Source organism: Cetorhinus maximus, chromosome 9 (assembly GCF_964194155.1).
Source record: "Cetorhinus maximus chromosome 9, sCetMax3.hap1.1, whole genome shotgun sequence".
NCBI lineage: Eukaryota > Metazoa > Chordata > Chondrichthyes > Lamniformes > Cetorhinidae > Cetorhinus > Cetorhinus maximus.
This window is the reverse complement of record NC_135887.1, coordinates 22,664,039-22,688,918: the sequence shown is the minus strand read 5'-3', so window position 1 is coordinate 22,688,918 and position 24,880 is coordinate 22,664,039. Positions and strand designations below refer to the sequence as shown.

At 42.6% G+C, this 24,880-nt stretch overlaps 1 protein-coding gene across 6 annotated transcripts in view; it reads left to right on the top strand.

Annotated features, from left to right (window-relative positions):
• Positions 1-24,880, top strand: part of bcas3 (BCAS3 microtubule associated cell migration factor) — a 1,018,944-nt gene that overhangs the window by 359,714 nt on the left and 634,350 nt on the right. For all 6 annotated transcript variants that reach the window (XM_078548265.1, XM_078548260.1, XM_078548263.1 and 3 more), the window contains one exon: positions 20,692-20,825. In XM_078548265.1, the coding sequence (XP_078404391.1) occupies positions 20,692-20,825 (134 nt within the window). The remainder of the gene's footprint in view (positions 1-20,691; positions 20,826-24,880) is intronic.

The following is a 24,880-nucleotide window of genomic DNA, read 5'->3' as shown; positions in this document are numbered from 1 at the left end:
TCTTGCTAAAACTATACAAGGCACTAGTTAGACTGCACCTAGAATACTGTGAACCGTTTTGGTCCCAGGAGAGGTTGAGTAGGTTGGGCCTGTACGCATTGGAGTTTAGAAGAATGAGAGGTGACCTTATTGAAACATATAAGATTCTTAGGGGGCTTGACAAGGTAGATGCTTGTGGGAGAGTCGAGGACCAGAGCGCATAATCTCAGAATAAGGGGGCACCCACTTAAAGCAGAGATGAGGAGGAATTTCTTCTCTCAGAAGGTAATGAATCTATGGAATTCCTTACCACAGAGGGCTGTAGAGGCTGGGTCGTTAATTATATTCAAAGCTGAGATAGACAGATTTTTAATCAGTAAGGGAATCAAGGGTTATGGGGAAAAGGGTGGAAAGTGGAGTTGAGGATTATCACATTAGCCATGATGTCATTGAATGGCAGAGCAGACTCGATGGGCCGAATGGCCTACTTCTGCTCCTACGTCTTATGGTCTTATGGTGGTAAAGGTGGTGATGGATGATTGTCACTTGTAGGATAGGGTAGAGGCGGCAGAATTTTTACAAACATCTCATCGGATATACAGTACGGAAACAGACCATTTATTAGCACAACCCTCTAATCCTCCCCCCCACCCACCCCACCCCTCTTGCTTATCTAGCCTTCCTTAATTGCATGTGTACTATTTTCTTCAGCCACTCCCTGTAGTAGCAAGTTCCACATTCTCACCACTCTGGGTAACTATTTTACGTTAATGGCCTCTAATTTTGCTCTTTCCCACAAATAGAAACACTCTTCCCATGGTCTACTATCAAAACCTTTCATAATTTTGAAGACCTCTATTAGGTCACCTCTCGGCCTTCTCTTTTAAAGACAAAAAAGAGATCCAGCCTGTTCAACCACTCCTGATGGGTATAATACAGTTCTGTTATAATCCTTGTAATTTTGTTTTTTTTACCTTCTCCGGTGCCTCTAAATCATTATTTTATAATATGGTGACCAGAATTGTGCGCACTGCTCCAGGTGTGATCAACACAAATTTAGCATAACTTTTTTGCTTTCAATTCTATCCTTCAAGAATAAACTCTAGTACTTGTTTTTTAATGACCTTGTTAACCTGTGTTGCTACTTACAATGATTTTTGTATTTGTACTAACAGATCCCTTTGCTCCTCTACCCCATTTAGATTCATAATTTTTAAGGAACCTCCTTATTTGTCTTACCAAAATGTAGTACCTCACATTTATTTATGTTGAAATTCATTTGCCAATTATATACCTATTCTGCAAGTTTGTTAATATGCTATTCTCCTCAGCAATTACTATTTCTCCCTCCCCCTCAAATTTGGCGCCATTTGCAAATTTAGAAACTATGGCCAGAATTTTTAGCTTGTCAGGCGGGTGTGCGCCCAAGCCGGCTGAGTGTAAAATGACGCGCAATGACATCGGGCGAGCGTCCCGACAGCATTGTGCACTCGCGCGATATTTCAGTTGGCAGGCACGCGCCAGAGTTGGCAGTGCGTTCGCCGACAATTATAAGGCCTATTAAGGCCATTAAAAAGGTAATTGAAAGGGCGAAAAGGCTAAGCAGCCTTTGCATTTTTTAGGAAACCTCATCCATGGGAGGGATGAGGTTTCTAACAGCAAATAAAAATAAAATAAAAATTTTTAAATTTCACTTATAACCTGTCCTTGCTCATGTGACAACATGAGGGGACATGTTTTATAACATTTTTAAAATCTTTACTTTTGATGTTTTAGACTGTTCATTTCCCTGAGGCAGTTCTGTGCCTCGGGGAGCTTTTCCAACGCACACCCGTGCGCATGTGCAAAGTTTGCACTTGCCCTCTTCCCACCCCCCACAGAGGCAACGCTGAGCACTGCCCCTTGTGTTAAGGCCTATCCAGCATGAAATTGCGGTCCGGCTCCGATCGCAGGCGGCGGTCAGCTTCCCAACTGCCCCCCGCCAAGTACACCTGATGAGGGAAAAGCCCTCCCCTATGTTTTTGATTCCAAAGTCTAAATCATTAATATAAATTATGAATGACAGTGGTCCCGGAACTGATCTTTGCACAGGTAATGCCGATGGATTCCTAACATATGTGACTTACATGTGACTAATAGGTGAGTCTTACCACCAGTAGCATGCAGTCAGAAATTTGACTCCTAAAGCCAATGACACTTAGATTCATCAGGATTCTGATTTGATAAAACTGTGATGATTGTGACCTGGTTGTAATTCTGCAGAGGAGATGTCATTACAATGACACATACAGTTGATGCTGGCCACTTGACATAATGGAGGCTTATGGACTATTACCATTAGAAATAACCATTGCTACTTGACAGGGATACTTGTCCAGCCTGAATCACTGCCTGTTTACGCTTCTTCTATCATACCATGGGGGCATTCCAGCTATTCATTATTCTTCAAGTGAAAATATCCTTCTAGAAAACTGTACCTACCTTGCCTCTCCCCAGTTTGTATAATGACTCCTTAGCTTGCAAGAGTGCTCTGGATTTACCCTTTGTACTCCATTTTGTATTCTCTGTATTTGAATAAGATTATCTATGATTTTGTTCTACTTGAGACTAAGGAGAACGAATTTTTGTAGCCCAGCCTCACAAATGAGTTATTTAAACATCAAGGATGAGATTTGTGGCTTCTCTCTATCCCCTGAGTCTTGGATGTGTTCTTTGTTTTGGTGACCAAAAATGAATGCAATATTCAAGGGGCAGAATTTTGCCCTTGATGGGCGGGCGGGCCCCACCAGCTCGGCGGCGGGCACCATTTTAAGTGGGTGGGCAAATTAAGGCCTGTCCAGTGGGCCACCCAACTTCCTGTGCGGGCGGAGGGGGGGGAATCCCCAACTGTCAGAGTGCGCTCTTTCGCACATGCATGTGAAAGAGCGCACATCTCCCTGAGACTAGGTGCTGCCTCAGGGAGATCGCTGGCAGTTATTGAAAGTGTAAAAATAGAAAAATAAAAAAATGATTAACATGTCCCCCTCATGTGACAATGTCACACGAGATGGGACATGTTAATAAATATCACAGAAACTTTATTAAAGATTTTAAAAACCGACATGAAACCTCATCCCGCCGGTGGATGAGGTTTCACGTTTTTTGAGAAGCCCGCTGGGGCTCCTGGCCTGCCCGCCAACCTTAAGGTTGGACGGGCAGGGCCTTTAATTGATTTAACTACCCTGTCAATGGCCACAATTGGCCATTGACAGGTCAGTGGCTGGACAGCTGATCGTGCTGTCCCCATGCCTTCCTGAATATTTAAATGGGGCGGGATGACATCGGGGGTTCCCCCCGACGTCATCCCGCGTCGGCGAGCGGGCCCCACCCCCAGCTCGCCGATGGAAAAAGTCTGCCCAAGGTGTTGCCTGGTCGGGGCACTGACATCATTGCAACCAAGTGCAATGGCATAAAAGAAACTACTACTGACAAAAATAGGACCTAGCATGAAATAAAAGCACCCTTGTGCACTTCACAATATATAATAATAATATGTGCCATGGGAGTGATTAGAAGGCTGTGATCTAACTGATGGGTTATGATGGTGCTCGTAAGCAATCCCAGCTTCACTTTCATGGTTTTTTTGTTAGATCATCTGAACCTCTCTATGTGATTACAGCCTTGTAATTACTCCCAGGTACCCTGCTTTTTATTTTTGTGGCTGTGGTAGAGTAATTTCTCTTACATTCAATTTTCTCTAACACTGAATTTTAACATGGAATAATTTTCACATGGACTTGGTATTCCATGAACAACCCCAACTCAATTGTCCTACAAAAGTATCCAGTTACAGTTTTCCGTCAATGTCAAATTGTACCCAGGTGTGAATACAACATATTTTTTCATCAGCTATTTCATAATTTCTTCCCTTTCCCACTTCTTTTATATTTTTTTGTGTAAGGCAATGGGACACTTAAGCAGTCCACACTTAGGCTTTGCTGGTGTTGAATCTGGAACCAGCCCCTGCTCCTCAAGAGCTTCCCAGCATGAATTGACTTTGCTCTAGATTTTAAGGACTTAGAAACAGGTGAAAGCCTTTTAAACCCTTGAACCTGTTTGCCATTCATTTTGAGGTGAAGCGCTATGTCTTAACTTCATCTACCCTCCTTTGTTCTGTATCCCTTAATACCCTTGGCATAGTGGAGACTTGTGGACTATTGCCATAGAAAGAACTATTGTTACTTGACAGGGAGATTTGTCCAGCCTATCTGGAATCACTGCCTGTAGAATGATTCCAGTCCTGAAAGTCTTATTGACCTCCAGCATCCACAGCCTTTCGGGGGAGAGTGTTCCAGATTTCCACTATCCTTTGTGCTTCCTGATATCACCCCGTGAACGGCTTGGCTCTCATTTTAAGATTCTCCACCATGTTCTGGAGTTCCCCACCAGAGGAAATAGAGTTGATAGAGTAGATGGACAGAAACTGTCTCACTCACAGGACTTTTCTCCCGACAAGCCCCACATATTTTGCACACTCATTAGGAGTGACTATATTTCAACTGATTCACTGCTGACACACAAGCTTGAATCTTCAGCATTTTAACCTCACATAACAATAGTGGCTCCACAATCCTATCACATAAGTCAGGCCACAGTGCAGCACAGTGCACACATTCCTGCACTGGTGCTGCTTTGACTGGAGATGGCATGATACCTATGGCCAAGGGAAGAGTTTTCTTTATTTTTTAAAAAGGTATACTCTCCCCTGATGGCTTATTAGATAAGTACACTGAGTGGTGGGATACCAGGGAATAAAACTGAGAAGCAGAGATGTTAAAACTTATATAGCACCTTGGTTAGACCACATCCTGAGTCCTTTTTTTTTATTCATTCATGGCATTTGGGCTTCGCTGGCTGGGCCAGCATTTATTGCTGTCCCTAGTTGCCCTTGGGAAGGTGGTGGTGAGCTGCCTTCTTGAACCACTGCAGTCCACGTGATGTAGATACACCCACAGTGCTGTTAGGAAGGGAGTTCCAGGATTTTGACCCAGCGACAGTGAAGGGACGGCAATATATTTCCAAGTCAGGATGGTGAGTGACTTGGAGGGGAACTTCCAGGTGGTGGTGCTCCCATCTGTCTGCTGCTCTTGTCCTTCTGGATGGTAGAGGTTGTGGGTTTGGAAGGTGCTGTCGAAGGAGCCTTGGTGAATTGTACAGTTTTTCTATGTTACCAAAAAGATATAGAGGCACAAGAGATGATACAAAAAAATTACAAGAATGATACCATTACCAAGAGGTTACAACCATCAGGAAAGACTGAACAGACTGGAGCTCTTTGTCCTAGAAAAGAGAAGGTTGAGGGGTGACCCAACAGAAGTAATTAAATTTATGAAGGCATTTGATAGGGTAGACAGAAAAGAATTTTCATTTGTGGAGAAATCTGAAACCAATGGTCATAAATATAAGATAGTCACCTAATAAATCCAGTGAGGGTTCTCTACTCAGAGTGGTTAGAATGTGGAACTTGCTCCTACGTTGAGTAACTGAAATAAAAAACATTTATAAATTTAAGGAGAAGCTGGAGGAAGAAGGAATAGAAGGATATGCTAATAGGGGCAAAATAAAAACAGAAAATGCAGTAAATACTCAGCAGGTATGGCAACATATTTGGAGAACAAAAAAAAGTTAACATTTCAGATTGATGACCTTTCATCAGAACTGGGAAAAGTTAGAAATGTGGATCTGTTGATAGGGTTAGATGAAGTAAGGTGGAAGGAGGATACTCTTTCGAGTTATCAACAGTCACAGATTGCAACTCTTTTTTTCGAGTACAATCACAGTTCTTGGTTTCCGGGAGTGGGACATGAACCCACAACCCTCTGATTCAAAGGCAAGGGTGCTATGAACTGAGCCACAGCTGAACACTGGAATAGATCTGTTGGGCAAATGTGTTAATTGTATATTAACTTTTTAATTGTATGCAGGTGATAGAGATTAAGGAGAGGCAGACTAAAACTGTGGCGGTTAGGTTAGGAGGTCTATGCTTGTAAAGTGTGAAATTGTAAATAAATATAAATGTGTGTAAAGATTGGCTGCAGTTCTGTCCTTCACCAACCGGCTTTCTGGACTAGCAATAGAACGAAATAATATAATTGAGTCATAAAGACCAGCTTTTATCCTCATTTACTGCAATTAGCTGATTTCAGTTGGGGCTGCAGCTGGATTTTTTTTTGTTCTCTTGATGGGATGTGGGCTTCACCAGCAGGGCCAGCATTTGTTGCCCATCCCTAATTGCCCTTGAGCTGAGTGGTTTATTAGGCCATTTCAGAGGGAATTAAGAGTCAACCACATTGTTGTGGATCTGGAGTCACCTATTGGCCAGAGAAGGTAACAACAGCAGATTTCCTTACCTCAAGGACATTAGTGAACCAGATGGGCCTTTACGACAATCAGTGATCATTTCATGGTCACCATTACTGAGGCTAGCTTTCAATTCCAGATATGTTATTGATGGAATTTGAATTGCACCAGCTGCTGTGGTGGGACCATGTTCCCAGAGCAGTAGTCTGGATCTCTGCATTACTAATCCGCCACTACACCACCATCTCCCCCTAATTGTAATTGGCCATAGAGCCACTGAGCTTCAGGGAAAGAAAAAGGAGGAATCCTAATTGCTATCGAGTCACTTGCTGGAAACTATATTGTGTGTGCACATTGGGATGACAGTCCCAGCTATGGTGCCTTCCACTCATTGTCTAGACTATGCAACACGAGGTATAGCCACTTACCAAAGGTGTCCCAGTGCCCACAGAACTTACCTCAGCAAGGAATAAAAGTTGTCTGGATTTATTTGTTTTGCCAAATCATGATTACGTTATTAAACTTATCTTGCAAATATTTCTACCTTATTTCCTTCATAATTTCCCAGGGGTTTTTTTTCTTGTGTGCTCAGAAGATTAAAATTATGCTGATTTGAACTATTAAAATCTTCTAGCTAAATTGTAAATGAATAGCTATAACTAGTTAACCCCTGTTATGATTTCATTAACTCGCAATTACCACTTCCCCAGTGGGCCCTACGGGTGAGGTGTCAGCTGTGGCTCAGTTCATAGCACCCTCGCCTTTGAATCAGAGGGTTGTGGGTTCATGTCCCACTCCCGGAAAACCAAGAACTGTGATTGTACTCGAAAGAGTTGCAATCTGTGACTGTTGATAACTCGAAAGAGTTTGAAAATTGGTGTTCTGGTGCAGTTTAGTCACATCCACATGGAGGATATATATCCCCCACTGTTCCATTTCACACACCCTTTAACGTCCTTATTTATAAAAGCACTTGGATTTGTTCATGGCCTTGCTGTAGAACACCAGGATGCGCTTCCTCTCTATCTTTGCATTGGAATAACAGCTCTCCTCATTTTTCTTCCAAAATCTGTGTGCTTTTGGAAAAAAACGTATATAATTTGCAGAAATCCCTGCAGGTAGGCAAGTGCTGAATCCAAGTCAATTTGTTTGGGAACTCAGACCGGTGCAACATAAACCATAAATGGTGCATCAGTGGAACTTTACGGTTTCAGTATTGTCATAGCAGTGTGCCGAGAGGCGTTCTTACAAATAAATGTCCAGCCATCTTTGTTTTTAATACTTTATAAAATGTCCAGCCATCGTTATTTTTAATGCTTTTCTCCTCTGTGCACTTCCTCTCCTAAGACTTACCTGTTTGGGGTATGGTTCCATCAACACCAGCTATTCTCTGGTATTTCATCCAAGTATCTATTTTTTATGTAACTGTTTACAGGCTGTCCAACTTCGGTGTTGCGAAGGATAGGTCTGGCCATGCTGCTGCGGAACGCTCCCAAGTAGTTGGACCGTGCCGTATCACCTCTTCCCTCGTGGAAAAGTTTGTGTTGAGAAACACCTTTGGCCACAAGTCCATCAGGCAGTGGTCTGCATGTTACATTCTCGAGGCTCTGCAGGAAAGGGACACGGTGGATCCTGTTGAATGGTTCCCTGAGCAGATGGTCAAATTCATTTGGCAGAATGCCTCTTCGCCAGAACTTTCAAACAAGCACCAAGACCTAGATGGTGGTGAGAAGGGCACTCGCTGTCAGATCCTTCATGCACGCCCGAAGTCCCTGTGCCACTGCTCGCTGCCCTCGAAGCAGCTGCGGTGGGGAAGTGATGATCGCACCCAACCTTCTGGAATGTGCCTTTGCAAAGCAGGTCTGAAGAGGGATGCAGTAGTTTTTGTCAAGTTTCATCCCGAACAGCTCCGTGACGCAGGATCTTGGGCAGAATTTTCTGCCTGTCGGGCAGGCCCAACCCAATCTCCGGCGGGTGGGGAGCCGATCCCCACTGGAGAAGCAGGCCCCGTCGCCATTTTACGTGGGCGGGCCAATTAAGGCCCGCCCAGCGTGATGTCTGGCGGGAAGCGCTATGCGCTTCCTGTGCGGGCGGGGGGGGGGTTCCCCAAAAGCGAGAGTGCGCTCTTTCGCGCATGCGCACGAAAGAGTGCACATCTCCCTGAGGCTAAGTGCTGCCTCAGGGAGATCGTTTCCACGTTGAAAAGTATTAGAAGTAGAAAAAAAAAATTCCCTAACATGTCCCCCTCTTGTGACAATGTCACATGAGATGGGACATGTTCATAATTTACATAATAACTTTATTAAAATTTTTTTGAAACCCTGCATGAAACCTCATCCAGCGGCGGGATGAGGTTTCATGTTTTTTCTATTTGCCCCTGGGGCTCCTGGCCTGCCCGCCAACCTTAAGGTTGGCTGGGCAGGTCCTTTAATTGTTTAAATGAGCCTGTCAATGGCCTCAATTGGTCATTGACAGGTCGGCAGGCCCACAGCTGATTTTGCTGCGGGCCCGCCTTCCTGAAACTTTAAATGGGGTGGGATGACGTCGGGGGTTCCGCCCAACGTCATCCCGCATCATTTTATGCATTGGTGAGCGGGCCCCGCCCCTGCTCGCCGATGGCAAAATTCTGCCCTCTGTGTTCTACGATCTGTTCCCAGGGATGTACACTGAGACAAACATCAACTGCAGTTGGAGGATCATCAACTCAGCAAAAGACATTCTTTGGTCTGCCCGAAACCTGTTGGTCTTCCAGTGCACAGACTTGTCCCTGACTGAGTGTTGCAGACTGGCACATTCCAAGGTCCAGGTCTACATGCTGAGGGATGCATTCAAGTTTGGCGCAGTCACTGCGAAGGTGCAATGGGTAAAGACCAGTGTGTAAGATCATTAAGCCATAATACACCGAGGGGCTGGTAATGGTGTAGGGCCCCTCAGGATGTAAGCTTGTTCTTGAAAGTATATAGCTAATACAATTGTTTTAAGGCACCTCAAAGTGCAACATACTCTGTGGAAAAAGTTGGTTGTTTATTGCACTTTGTTTTGATAATTTGAAATGTGCTTTTTGATATTTCTTTTTGAATAAAGTATATTTTTTCAAAAAAAACTGCAAGGCAAATCACAGGTGAGCTTAATTCTAGCCTCATTTAGTTTTGATCATGGGGTAGCAATCGGGAGCACGAATCCTTGCTGGGTTTCGTCTCCATGGCCCAGGGCACTGAGGCAAATGATTGCATATTTTAACCCTCTCCTGGCTTACTGAGTGTACATCAGGGATTGAAACTGGACTTACACCCTCAGCTACTGAATGTCAGTAAAAAAATTGAAATTTTGCCTAAATTAATGATATTAATGTGACCATCTGGGAGAGAGTGGAATAATCAACAGGGGAAATTTCAAGGCTTTAAAAATGTTTTTTTAAAGTAAACAGCTGAACTCACTTATATACGTCAAATGTGTAGCCTATCATAATGAAATCTTAAATCACATAACACTTATGTTGTCTGAAATTACATTTCATTGATATTATGTGGCTAACAGTTTTTCACTGTACTCTCAAAAATCCAGCCTGTGTGGCCAGTAACATAAATAAAAGTTCCTTTCAAGTTTTCTGTTACTCACTCATTTAGTTCAAAACTACACATTAGTGCAAGGCCACAAAAACCTGAGCGAGACACTCCAGTCATCACCAGCTTCTGGGGGAACACTTTGTGCCACCAACGTTTCCATCCCACCCTGTAGGCCAGCCCTCATCTATCAAACCCAGGCTAGAGAGGAAACACCCAGATAAACACACCACAGCGCTTAAACTTCCAATCACTCTGTGTTTCCGCTTCCAGAGCCTATAATTAGAAACCCTTCTCTTCCGTCTATTCCCTCGTGACGCAAATGCTTTTTGTGGCTTGGCACCTCATCGGGGCGTGGGTTAGTTTTTGGCTCGTCCAGTGTCTGGCTTGCTGTTTACAGACTCTACTACAGCATAAATAGCACTTTCTAATTCTATACCACCTCTTCCCCTTTTTTACACGGATGATCTCAGTATTACTTTCTTCCCTCCCCTTTTCCTCAAAGTAGTTTTTTTTGCCTTAAATAATTGGTGTGAAAAACGGGAAACTGTAAATTGGAGTGAAGTAAGCTATTGCTCTTTCAGTCAAAACACGTTTCCAGTGATTGAAACCAATTAGCTGTTTTTGCAAAAGATAGCAATCTGCGGACTTTTTCTTCTGGTGTGACTAACCCGCTTTTTATATTAGATAAGCTGAACAACAAAGCACCCATTACTAATCAGACTTGCACCAGCCGCACCCTTAGTGCTACAGTTTTGCAAAGAAAAGATGATTATAAACAGCCCTTCATTGATAGCACGTGTGTTGTGTTAGCAGCACTGTAAAGTCAGGGGCTTCAGAAAAAATAGCTTGCTTTAGAACTCACTTCAAAAGGACCAGAAGCATGCTGAACATCCACAAAGTGCAATATTTTAAAGGGAAACAATTACCAGATCATACGTTGTTTCCTCGTTTCAATGACTTCATTAGTTTGGACACGTACACTGAAATTCAGCAATCAGAACATCAGTTAATGACAATCCCAGGATTCCCCTGTAAAAACTAACACACTACTGGGACCCTCTGCACATATTACCGCACTCCTGGAGACCCCCTGCAAATATTGACACAGTCCTGGAGAGCCCCTGCAAATATTGACATTCTCCTGGAGACCCCTTGCAAATATTGACGCACTCCTGGAGACCCCTTGCAAATATTGACGCACTCCTGGAGACCACTTGCAAATATTGACGCCCTCTTGGTGACCCCTTGCAAGTATTGACGCACGCTTGGAGACCCTGTGCAAAATTTTGACCCTCTGGGTCAAAATCCTGGAACTCTATCCCTAACAGCACTGTGGATGTACCTACACCACATGGACTCCAGCGGTTCAAGAAGGCAGCTCACCACCACCTTCTCAAGGACAACTAGGGATGGGCAATAAATGCTGGCCCAGCCAGCGAAGCCCACATCCCATGAATGAATAAAAAAAAATTGACATACTCTTGGAGACCCCCTGCAAATATTGACGCACTCCTGGAGACCCCTTGCAAATATTGACGCACTCCTGGAGACCACTTGCAAATATTGACGCCCTCTTGGAGACCCGCTGCAAATATCGACGCACTCTTGGAGACCCCCTGAAAATATCGACACGCTCTTGGAGACCCCCTGAAAATATCGATACACTCTTGGAGACCCGCTGCAAATATTGATGCACTCCTGGAGACCCCCTGAAGATATCAACACGCTCTAGGAGACCCCCTGAAAATATCGACACACTCTTGGAGACCCGCTACAAATATTGACGCACTCCTGGAGACCCCCTGCAAATATTGATGCATTCCTGGGGTTCTATAAATATTGACACTCTGCTGGGGCATCCTGTGCCAACTTCCAAAATGCTGTCAGTTGCCTAAAGCAAAAAGGTGATACCATTAAAAGAAATACTGCAGAGCAGCAGAAATGACATGTTTTTAAGTCAAGAAATACTGAAAGATACATAAATCTCAGGATGGAAACACAGAATCTGATTACTCTCTCCACCACTGGCGCACAGTGGCGGCAGTGTGTATCATCTACAAAATGCACTGCAGCAACTTGCAAAGGGCCCGCTCTGACAGCACTTTCCTAACACACACTTCAACCATCTTGAACAGTGATTTTCACGATTTTTTAAGCAAGGACCATTTTAGCAAAAAACCTGCAATGTGAGAGCCACATCGACTACTTTACTAAATTACCATTGCTTACTACTCCTTCATGATGTAATGTTACAGAGCAACGCATGTAACTAAAACAAAATCACATATTGTACATAAAAATAAATACACATGTATTTATTTAAAGTTTTGGTTACGTTCCTGAAAATCATGCCTTTAAGTGAAACAACTTTAAGTGAATCATTGGTTCCCATAGGAATCAATGTTAAATGTAGATAGGTTCTGTAGGAACTTCCTTATCAGGAAAAAACAAATATTAAAACATTATACCCCCTAAGTTGCAATATTCTACATTACTAAATTCCTGCATTGGTAAATGAAATAACTTATATGTTTTAAAATTTATTGAAAGAAAAATGTAACTTTCTACTTAAGTTACCTCCTGCCTGACACCAATCCTGCTTCCCGAACCTCCTGCTCCCTGATCCTCCTGGTCGCTGCAGATCATCCTCCTCCCCAACCTTCCACATTGTGATCTCTCCCCCTCCCTGACCTTCTTCTCCCTCTCTGACCCACCCTCTTGCAGAACCTCCCACTCCCTAACTCACCCTCTTGCTGCTTCCCTCTCCTGGACTTGCATTCCCATTCAAGATCCCACTGTAACTCAGATGTCAGGGAGGGGTATGGGCTGCAACCCGGAGGTCGGGGGTAGGCCACAACTTGGAGGTCCGGGAGCAATGAGAGGCTGCTGCAAAGTGGTGCCAGGCCGGTCACGCAGGCAACGACATTAAAACAAATGCGACACTGAACGAGATTACAGGAAAGGGTGAGTCTGGGAGCCGCACTTAATGAGGATGGGAGCCGCCACTGGCTGTGGGCCTTGCAACGAAGGACAAAGGTAGAACAAGGGCAGCAGGTGCATGTGCAACATTTAAATGAATGTTCCCCAAGAAAGAATTTTCATTTATATAACACCTTTCTCAATCTTGGGACATTCCAAAATGTTTTACAGCCAATGAAGTACTTTTGAAGTGGAGTCACTGTTGTAAGGTCGGAAATGCAGATGTCAATTTGCGTGCAGCAAGCTCCCACAAACAGAAATGTGATAATGTCAAGACCATCTGTTTCAGTTGGTTGTTGGTTGAGCAATAAATGTTGCCCAGGACACTGGGGAGAATTCTCCTGCAGTAGCAGTTCTGAGTATTCTCCATTAGGGTTTATTCACTAATGCGACAACATGTCAATTCAAATCTCAGCTCCACAAAATTCAAACTTGTGGGCCAGGTTAACGGAACTGGAGCGCAGATACTTCAGATGCCCCCTGGCATAGATTATCACAACATTGAACTAACGGTCTGCCACATACACAGTCATTTTCTGGTAACTGCCACTGACAGGTTTCATAATTCCCCCTCCCCCAACTGTGTATCAGTGGTACATAGCTCCTCTTTGGGAGATTAGAGAAGGAAGTGTGCCAGTGGGAACTATGGATTCTTGAATTTTTCTTTCTGGTACAGCGAAAGAGACCTGTCACAATTATGATTTGCACTTTATGGATTGGATTACAGAAGTTTTTCCAAATGCTAAATCTGGCCCACCTTGTCCCTGTGTTGCTGTTTGGTCTTGTTTTGCATTATGATTGAGAGTTGCATAAATGCAACGCTCTGATTTTGTCCAGCAGACATTAAAACATTCAAATAGTTGAAAAACTACTTTAAAGTAACACTCAGCAATAAATCCAGAACAAGATCTTCTTTATTGAAATAATTGATTTTAATGATCTTCAGATTTATTTCTATTAATTCATAGAATTACATAGTATTTACACCACAAAAACAGGCCATTCTGCCCAAGAGCTTTGTACTGATGTTTACTCTCCATGTGAACATCCTCCCACCTAGCTTCATCTAATCCTATTAACATATCCTCCTATTCCTTTTTTTACAACCTTCCCTGACCAGTTTTGAAATTGGCAAATTCACTTATCTAACCTCGCTTTAAATGCATCTATGATATTTACCTCAACCACTCCATATGGTAGCGAATTTCACATTTTCAGCACTCTCAGGGTGAAAAAAACAAACTCATGGAGCAGGATTTTTACCTTGTTGGGCGGGTAGGCCCAGGAGCGGTCGCGAAGCCGACTGTCACTGGCAGTCAGGCCCCGACATCGATTTCACACTGGCTGGCCAATTAACAGCCAGCTAGCGTGAAACGCGAGCTGCTACGCTAAGTGCTGCTGGGGTGGAGGCGGGAGGAGGGCGAGCGCGGAAGTTTGCTTGCAATGAAAGCTCCCTGAAGGCACAGAGCTGCTTCAGGGAGCTGAAAATTTTTAAAATCAAAAATAAAGAATTTACAAACGTTAAAAACATGTCCCCTCAACTGACCCTCACATGAGCAGGGACATGTTATAAACGATATTTCAAAATTTTTATTTTATTTTTAATTCCTGTTGGAAACCTCATCTCACCCGTGAATGAGGTTTCATAAAAAATCCAAAGGTCGCTCGACCTTTTTGCCTGCCCGCCAAGCATAAAGTTGGACGGGCAGTGAAAAATTGCATTCAATTAATACTTCAATGGCCTTAATAGGTTGTTAATTGTCGGCGGGCACACTGCCAACTCATGTGCGCACCCACCGACCGAAATATCACGCGAGTGCGCGATGATGTCAGGACGCTCGCCCGACATCATCGTGCGTCATTTTCCACTTGAGTGGGTTGGGCACGCGCCCACCCGCTCACTGAAAAATTCAGCCCCATTTCCTTATTAGATTTATTAGTGAATATGTTGTCGTATAGGTATGACTCCTAATTCTCGACTTGTCCAATATTCTGTCAAACCCCTTCATAGTTTTAAAGAATTCTATTATGTCACCTTTCAGCCTTCTCTTTAATTATGCATATTTTCAAAGGTTGGTTGTGGGCTTAGCACATAATCAAGGCTGTCATGTCATTGCAGAAATGATGGAGTGATACATTGTTGGAGATACTTTGTGATATCCTGCAAATGTAATAAAATGTTATAAATGGAAGTCCTACTTTTGAAAAATATTGTAACCATATTCTCTTGTTATCATAGGTTGTCAATGTTGGATCGTAGCAATGGCATTTGTCTAGACTGGTCTGGAAGTGCTTAAAGGGCAGATTGCACAAAAGAAGTCCATTTTCTCCATTTACTTATTATGAGAAATTGTCAGTGTACAACAAAATAAAACATAATTCCACATCCTTTCCTGACCAGGTTTGAACTTGGCAACCTCATTGTTGCATCATTATTTAGTGATGCCCCTAATCCTGATTAGTAAATTAGTTCTGTAGATTCCTTATCTGGTTTTGTTTTGTGTAGATGCAGATTTGTGCCAGAGAAAGCGAGAATGTCCCTTTTCTCTGGTCTACACAGAAATAATGAGCTGTCAGACTAAATCAGGACTGGAAGAACATTCCTTTACTTTGGGTAGTTGAATTGAGGGCTGGGGTTCATTCGGAGTTGTGATGAATTTGCAGCAGAAATTGGGCAAATTTTGGAATAACACTCGCTTTTCTACCTCAGACAGGTTAGTTTGAGGCTTCAAAGTAAGAGGTTCAAAGGAGGTCACCCTCCTGTGGAGTGAGCTGGAAATCAAAGTCAGTCCTTGTGTGTCAGATCGGTAACAACACTTGCTAGTGTGTGAGCTGATTTGGTTGTCTCTCCGTATTAAACCTGGGGAATCACATTCACCTTTTAGTTTTTATGACCTGCATTGAACGCAGTTTCAAGACGTCTGATGGAACTTTGGCCTCTCTAGTAGCCTCAGAGGATTAGGTACTTCCAAACCAATAACAGGCATTGTGCATAAATCATATTCTCACAGACATTCAAATGGAATTAATATGGAGTTCCTGTTTATTCAGCAAGGTGAGGAGATGAAAATTAATAAATAAAAACCCAGGCTGATTAGGGAAAGTTTCTGGAAAATTCCTGATCTTTCAAAGACTGACTCTTTGTATTTTTAATTAAAACAGTACAATTTTTTTAAATGGAGTATTGACACTGTGTCAACCAATGAGTTGGAGATAGGACTGCACTCACAGCAAACAGAATCTATTTTACAGCATACAACAGAGTCTATTTAACAGATCCTGCATGTGTTGCAGCAAACAATATTTTTACTCAGCAGACTGTTTAAACAGTGAGGTGATTTTGGCCAAATGGTGAAAACAGACTAAATAGGTGCTGTGCTAATGAGGTTACGCCTGTTTGAAAAGTCAGATTTAGCACACAGCTTTGTTCCTAATTGCTAATTACCATAATTTGAATATGCCTGGAGGTGCTAAAACAGACACCTGCAGGTTTACCATTCAAGTGCAGTTTAGACATAATTTTCATGGAGGAGTATAAGTGGGCTCCTCACACCCACTTCCACTGAATGTGTGGAGTGCTCTGGCTGGCACAGAGCTTCATTGTTGTAGGATAGCTCAGGGACCAAGAGAATAGGTGTTTCAGTATTTTCTTCACAGCTGCAGCAGCAGGTGAACATGAAATGGTGAGTATCTCTTTAAATAGCGTTAAGTTGGAGAGACCATTAGGAAAAGTGCTATTCCCTAACATGTTGTGCAGCTAATAATGAGCACAAGTACACATTTTAAGTGGCAGTTAGTTCCTTGATGAGCTTGCGGGTGGCTGTTCCTAGTGCACTTTTCAACTCTTTTACCAAGATGGTGTCTTGCGCTAAATGTGGGCTGTGTTAATGGTTGGTTGATAATATTGTTAAAGATACACAGGTGATGGGCATTGTTTGATTAAGGACTGAGTGCCAGATGGGGGACAGCCAGCCTTACCACATAGGTGGATATGTACAGAAAAAGTACTTCTGATGGCAAATGAGGCTAAAGGAGACTAGTTGCTCAGGGTTTCAAAGAGAGACTAGGTGATCAAAATATTGGAGTGACTTCCCCACTGCAGGAAAAGTGATCTTGAAGATTTTCTTAGTTTTCTTAGCCGTACATTCACGGTAATGAATGTCGCTTGACATAAAAGCCGCATTTTTGCCGAGTGAAATGTTTGAAAGAGAACTGTTTTTGAAACCACCTAAAGAAGCGAGTGATATAGAAGGGAAGTTGTGGAAATTAAACAAATGTGTTTATGGATTGGGTGATGTGTTGAGGGTATGGTACTTCTTGGTTATGCCTGTCTTGCTGAAAGTAGGTTATATTCACCTGAAAGCAGACCCAGCAATGTTCTGCTGATATCACAAAGAGAAACTTGCAGGCATCTTTATGTTGCAAGTCGATGATTTTCTACAGGGAGATTCTGTGGAATTTGAACAATTTGTTACAGATATGATAAAAGGGGAATTTAAGATTGAAACTCAGGCTTCGGAAGGCCTTTAAATATAGAGGGTTAGACATTAAACAGAATTCATCAGGAGTAACCCTGAATCACAATCATACCTAGAAAGTGTTAATTGTATCCTGATAAATCAGGCCAGTTCCTCACAAAAAGATAATCCTGCAAAGAAGAAACAGCAGTTAAGAAGATTGATTGGGCAGTTAAACTGGCTATGCATTCAGACAAGACCCGATGCCAGTTAATGACATATTGGATCTCAGTGCTATGATGAAACACACGTCAGTTTTTGGTTTTGAGTTACAGGTTTTGAGGGCAATTAAAACATTAAAGAAATTAAATTTGGAGAAATGCATACTCAAGTTTCCAGCCTTGGGTGACCTAAAAGGTATGAAGTTTTAAGTGACGCTTCGCATGCCAATCATCCAGATGAATATTCGAGTACAGCTGAGTTTATCTTACTTTTGGTGGGTGAAAACAGAAAATGTTGTCCCTTGGCCTGGAAAGCCAAGAAAATAAAAATTATGATTAAAAGTACCCTAGCTGCAGAAACGCTGGCGCTAATGGAAGCAATTGATATGGCATTATGCTAATCTAATATCCTGAAGGAAACCCTACAGAAGCTGCATTCTGAGAAAAGTTTGACCATTAAATGTTATGTGGATAACCGTTTCCTATGGGATAATGTTCATTCAGCAAAGAGTGTCATTGAGAAGAGGTTGAGGATTGACTTTGCTGGTACAAAGGAAATGTTGGAAAGAAAAGATATCTCCAAAATAAAATGGCTCATGCAAGTCACCAATTATCAGACTGTTTTACAAAGAGAAAAGCTTTCTCCAAGAAATTGTTGGAGGTCCTAGAAGAGGGAATGTCTTGTGATATGATGAACTGTAAGAAATGTGGAAAACCAATTTTTTTTTATTGCATTGTAACTATTTAAGTATGTGTTATGATCCCAGCTGAGGTTACCACTGGACAAGCCGGATCCCAGGGTGGAACCCAGCTTGATAGATCCTAACTTATTTGTTTGTTTAGATACTTGGAGAGGGGCTACTGAACAGAATCAGCTGATGAACTTTTAACAAAGGCATAAAACATTTATTAAACAAGAAAAGGTGAATTATATTACAATGCTTCTTCACCCACAAGTATACCTTTACAGATATATACAGATTTGTAAGGATAACATGTTATGACCGATGCAGTTGGTACAGCTGAGTTATTTAAAAATCCCAGAGGGAAACTTTAAACAACTGTCATAACCTATAATTTTAAGTGTTATGTTTGAGATGCAACTCTAGATTCAGGAATCAGACCACCAGTTCTCGTGGTATTACATTAAACTAAATTAAACATTATATTAACTTACAAATATATATACACATGGCTACAAATTATTACTATCATAACTTTTAACAAATTCCCAAACTAATCTCCATTAAGGCAACAGCAATCCATAGACTTAAACAGACACCAGGCAAAGCATTTTTACCTTACAAATTCAAAATAAGGTTGTTTTCACTTTGGTTCCTGTGGAGCCAGTTGGAGGCTTACAGCTGCCTTTTGACCTCACATTCCCTCTGCTCTGCACACCTGAAAACTGCCGAAGTTATACTTACCACTGTCCATTGAATGTTAATTCTCATTGTATCAACAACCTCTGAACTAAACCTCTCTAACAATAAAACCCCTTTCATGGTACCAATTTTATTAGTAATGTAAACATATTGCTTGGTATCTGCTAGATAGGCATCAGTTTTCACCCCACTTCTTGAATGCTCTATTCAAAAAATGCAAATGCACAATATCTCTCTTACATATCAAAGTTAGTACACATCAAAGCACCCAATTAAGACACAGCAACAGACTAAATCTCCATTTTAAAAGAAAAATATTTTCCAAAATATTATATACATTAATAGCTTCATGACAAATGCAAGTTACAAAAGTTACCTTAAACTTTAATGTTCACAGTAATTACACAGCCCATGTAAACCCATGGCACCCTGTGGTCAGACCACACTCTGAAACCAAGTGACAGATGCCACCTCAACCAGATGCTGTGGATCTTTCATCAACTCCCCCCAGATGCTTGTCACACCGTGAGCCAACCGGTCTCACTGAACTCCGTCTTTCATATGAGGGTTTTCAATCTCCACTCTCCAAGAACTCGCTTTGGAATTTTCTCCCAAACTGACGCTTCCTCTCAGACACCTTCTGCAAGGGCTCACCTCCAAGGTTTCGAACTCTCCTTCTGATGTTCCTCTCCCTTGGGTCACCATATGCATTCAAGCTGTCTTCTATGCACTCTCTCTCTCACTGACTCAGCCGTCAACAGTACACCACTGTTTCACATGCCCACATCAAAGAGTTACAGACCTTCAACCATCTCTCTGGTCCTGCAAGTAGTTCTCGCTTTAATCTTGAAGCTGGGAGCCTTTCTCTGCCCCTCACTCTTAACTTCACTTCTCTGCCTCAATCTTAACTTCACTTAACAGGGCCGTTTCCAGGCTCCTGTCCATCCTTTGACTAGAAGGTCTTCTTGGGACTTTCTCCTGTTCCACACCCCTGGATTTTGGTGTCTTTTCTTTAGCTTGGGACTGGCTATCTGTCCCCTTTGCTCTGGTCTCTCTTGGCAGCTACCTTCAAAACCAACTGAACTCAAACAGCTTCCAAATCAAACTGCTGTTTCTAGTTTCTTCTGTGTGTGTCTGTGGGAGCGATAACCCAGGTATTGGGCATTATTTGATTAAGGACTGCGAGCCCAGATAAAGAGAGTCTGCTGGGGGACTGGATTTTAGTATTTGGGAAGCAGAGATCTGTAATGCTGCATCCTGTGAATAAACCTGCTATCAAGGAAAAGATCTGTGCCTTCTTTCATACTTAACCATCTGGCTTGGAGCCAATTAACAGGCTGAACTGACGTTTCTGCCCAAGACCCCATGTTTGCCACTTTGGAGAATCTTTAGTTCCTGAATGGGCTGCTGAAAATCACCTCCAGAGTCTCTGCCAACTGCAGCAAACAATGTAAGACCAAAACCACAGCAGTCTCCTGAAAACCTCCAGAATACAAGTTCTGCGCATAAGATCAATAACAGACACTACTACAGTGCAATTTCTGGGTGTGATTTATAGGGATTTACCCAATAATTTCCATTATGTCCAGGGATAGTGGTGTCACTGTATGAAGCCTTTTTTTAACATCCTTGTTTTTATGCAACCATATTGATAACTTTATATCAACGGTTTGGTTAAAAAGTGCACGCAATGTTGAAGTGATCTAATCCTTTGTATGTCAGTGGTTAGGTTTATTAACTTATGTTATTGATGTTTATATTTCAGGAATGCTGTTGGTCACCACTGACACACAAGGCCATGACTTTCACGTGTTTCGAATTCTGACACATCCATGTTCGTCTTCACAGAGTGCTGTGCATCATCTGTACACTTTACACCGTGGAGAGACGGAGGCTAAGGTACAGTGTGAATCTAGATGTTGGATACTAGGTAATGGATAGGCTGGAAAACAATTTATTTGAAGGAATGCCTGACATCAGATTTCATACAAAACAATGGTTTTCAAACTTTTATATTGGGAGTTGAAATCCTATGCAAATGTTTACATGCGCTTATTGACAAATGCAGAGAAAAACAATAAAGGATGCAGAATTCATAAGCTGCTACTTAGAAGCATGAATTGTGCCCATTCCTTGATGGACAGAAAGTCAATGCCATCTTGGAAGCCAGAGATCTGCTTGCAGCCATCAGTTTGAAAACCTATGATAGAGAGTGATGGCTAGAAAGGAGTGATTGCATATTAGGTATTGTGTAGGTTGGAGTGCGTTTCAATATACCGAGTGATTGAGGTGACATTAGAAGCCACAAAATTGAAGTCTGAACAGCTTATCAATATCTTCTAAACACCCTCGTTGCACTCTTCAGCTTGTGATATTCTATATAATACATGCAGTTTAATTTGTGTGGGCAGCTTTATCCCATTTTCACCAATTAGCACTCACATCCATTTCCAGAAATCTGACAGAAGCATACATTTTGGAACACTGCATCTACATAATCCACTCGAACAATTTATCCACAACTATGCAAATACAGTTCCTCTTTTTTGCTCTGGTGCTGTGGAATTTACTTGCAATGTTAAGTGGGGCCTGCACTGATTCCCTGCAGTAGCTGCCTCCAGGTATTAGAGGGCACAGACAGTCCATTTTGTCACTGACTGGCAGCCAGGTTTGCATCCTGAACGCATTTTCTCTTTGATCAACTTGTACAAACATTATAAGGCCTGAAACCTATCTTTATCTCTGAGCAGAACAAATAATCTGAGTGATAAAACTGGTCTGCTGACGGCAGGGACCCAGCTTTATCTTTGTGGCTGCTTGACACTGCTTGTTCTAACTTACAAACTGCTGTTATAAATTGACCTTTGTCTCTGGATGAACAATGTGATTAAAGAAAAATGTAGTGGCAGTTTAGGTTTCTTCAGAACCACTAGGCTGTCTATAAAAAGAAATACTTGCATTTATAAAGCATCTTTCACAATCTCAAGACATCCCAAATCGCTTTATATCCAATTAAGTACTTCTGGTATGTAGTCACTGTTGTAGTGCAGGGACTTTGGAACATTGACTGATTTCATTTACACTTGGAAAGCAGTGTCAGGGAAAGATGAGAACATTTTTGCTCAGCGAGTTGTTATGGGAATGATAATCATTTAATTTCTAATGTTTTTATATTTTAGTATAGGTAGATTCACATGCTAGCTGATGACATCGGGATCAGATCTATCTGCATTTCAAATACCCAAATGCCACAGACTCTAAAAGAATGTAACCAACCCACATTCATCACCCCACACCCCAAATGCTTATCAGCTAAGTGAGCTAAACTAACAGTTTATGTAAATTCAATGCTAAACAGGTTTAACTAATGCAGAGCAGTGATTCTGAAATTCAATTGGATATTGCAGTACATGGCCAAAACAGTAGAGTGTAAGTCAGAGAAGGTAAAGACTAAACATTAAGATAAAAGCAAAATACTGCGGATACTGGAAATCTGAAATAAAAACAGAAAATGTTGGAAAAGCTCAGCAGGTCTGGCAGAGTCTGTGGAGAGAGAAACAGAGTTTACATTTCGAGTCCATATGACTCTCCTTCAGAGTCACAGGGGAGAATTTTCTCCCCGTCGGGCGGGCCGATGGGGAACAGGCACGGGCGTGTGCAGAGCCGATCGCCGCCTGTGATTGGTTGTGTGCCCACTTTATGTGGGTGGGCCAATTAATGCGCAAAACATGCGCGCGAAAGGCACAGAAGTCTCCCTGAGGCATGGAGGTGTCTCAGGGAGACTAACTTCAATTTCAAACTAAAATAAAAAAAGGTAAAAATCATTTACATATGTCCCTTCATGAGACAGCGTCACATGAGCTGGGACATGTTTATCAAATGTTTAAAAAATATTTATTCATTTAATAAACTCTTCATGAAACCGTGGATGAGGTTTCATGAAAAATGTGAAGGCCACCTGGGCTCTTCGCCTGCCCGCCAACCTTAAGGTTGGATGGGCAGCCCTGTCAAATTGGTTAATTGTTTTATTAATGGCTTTACCAGGCCTTTGATAGTTCGGCAGGCGTGCAGATGACACCGGTGCGTGCCTGCTGAACGAAAGATCGGAATGACGCGTGGTGGCGTCGGGACACACGCTCGACGTCACCGCGCATCATTTTACGTGTCGGTCCCTGCACGCCGGACAGAAGATTCTGCCCATAAAGTCAAAGATAAGTAGAAATGTGATGGCTTTTATGGGTGGGAGCAGGTGGAACAAGATAGAAGGTCAGAGATAGGTGACAGCTAAGGAGAAATTTAAAAAGATGTCATGGACACAAGACAAAAGGAGCATTAATGGTAGCAGAAAAGAGTAAAGAAGGTGCTGATAGTGGCATAAAGGTAAGATAACAGAAGGTGTTAATAAGTGACAGATGGTCCTGTGGGGGGAGGGTGGGTTTGGGGGAAAAAGGATAAAAAAGTGAACAAATAAATAAAAGAAAAGAAAATTTAATATAAATAGATAAATAAAAATTGGATTGGAGGAGAGAGTTCATGGTCTGAAGTTGTTGAACTCAATGTTAAGTCCGCAAGACTTAAGGTGCCTAATCGGAAGATGAGGTGCTGTTCCTCAAGTTTGCGTTGGACTTCACTGGAACATTGCAGCAGGCCAGGGACAGACATGTGGGCATGAGAACCATGGGAAGGGGATGAGGAGTTGGGGGTGATCGAGGAGCAACTAAACATTTTCGTGTTGTGGTAGATGGAACCTTGAATGCTGCACAGAGCCTTGGCCACTGAGAAATAGCTGAATTCTTGGCAGAGAACTACTACTTTTTAATGCCTGGTGTCAGGAATCTAATTATGAAGAAAAACTGGTGAAACTTGCGCTTTTCAATCTAAGAGGTGATCACATAGAAGTATATCAGAAAGAACTTGCATTTATGTAGCAGCTTTTACAGCTAATAGTGTATTCTTGAAATGTAGGACTGCATATTACAGGGGAAATGGCTCACTCCCCTGGAAAGAAAAGAAGCAGACGCGCTCCATGCCAGCCCGGCGCACAGCCGTAACACGCTGCAAGTGGCTAAATTGGCTGACAATGGGACTTCCGCCTCTCAATGGGGAGGAAACCCTGCCCTCAGGAGCTGCTGACTAATCGGATAGTTGGGCAGTTCCAGCAGTCCTGGCAGTGTCAAGATGTCATTAGTGGGCACTGCCGAGACTGCAACCAGTCCCAAGGGGAAGGCCCATGGATCCTAAAGTAAAGTAAGTCCGGGATATTGGGCGGGGAGGGTTTGGCCAGCTTAGGGAGAGGGGCAGAGGAGTGGGGGCGTGGGTTTTGGAGAGCAGGCGAGTAAGGAAAAAAGGAGGGGTACTATCTTAGGGGGGCTGCCCCCAATGCGCAAAATTCACCCCCGAAGATAGTACCTCTCCTTTCTTCCTGCACTGCTAAAAACTTTTTAACAGAAACAGCCTGCCCACTTCCGCCAGACTGCCCATGCCAACCATATTATGGCATGGGCAGGATATTATTGGGGTCAATTGGCTTGTTCACAAGCTCAGTTGACCCTTGATTAATTATTTAAATATGGTGGGCGGGCTGCCAATTTCAGCACCTTCCACCTACCATGTTATGAGGGTGAGTTCAGGGGTCGCGGGAAGGTGGTGGGCTGGGCACCCGCCCTATTTTATGTGTCACCCTGCCGAAAACACGCCTGGCGAGGGCACGTAAAATCCATCCCATTGTCACTGGTGTTATCTGTTTTGCTTAACAAGGTCATATAAATAGCACAAGATAAATGACCAGATAATGGGATAGAAAATTGCCTTGAGCAGTAGCATAAAGGCAGGTAATATCGGATTAGCTGTCTGTTATAACACGGTGCCTGATATTTAGTTCCATTGCACTTAATGGAACTGATTATAGGCGCTGGGTATAATGCGCAGCTGATCTGATATCACTCATTTTATGC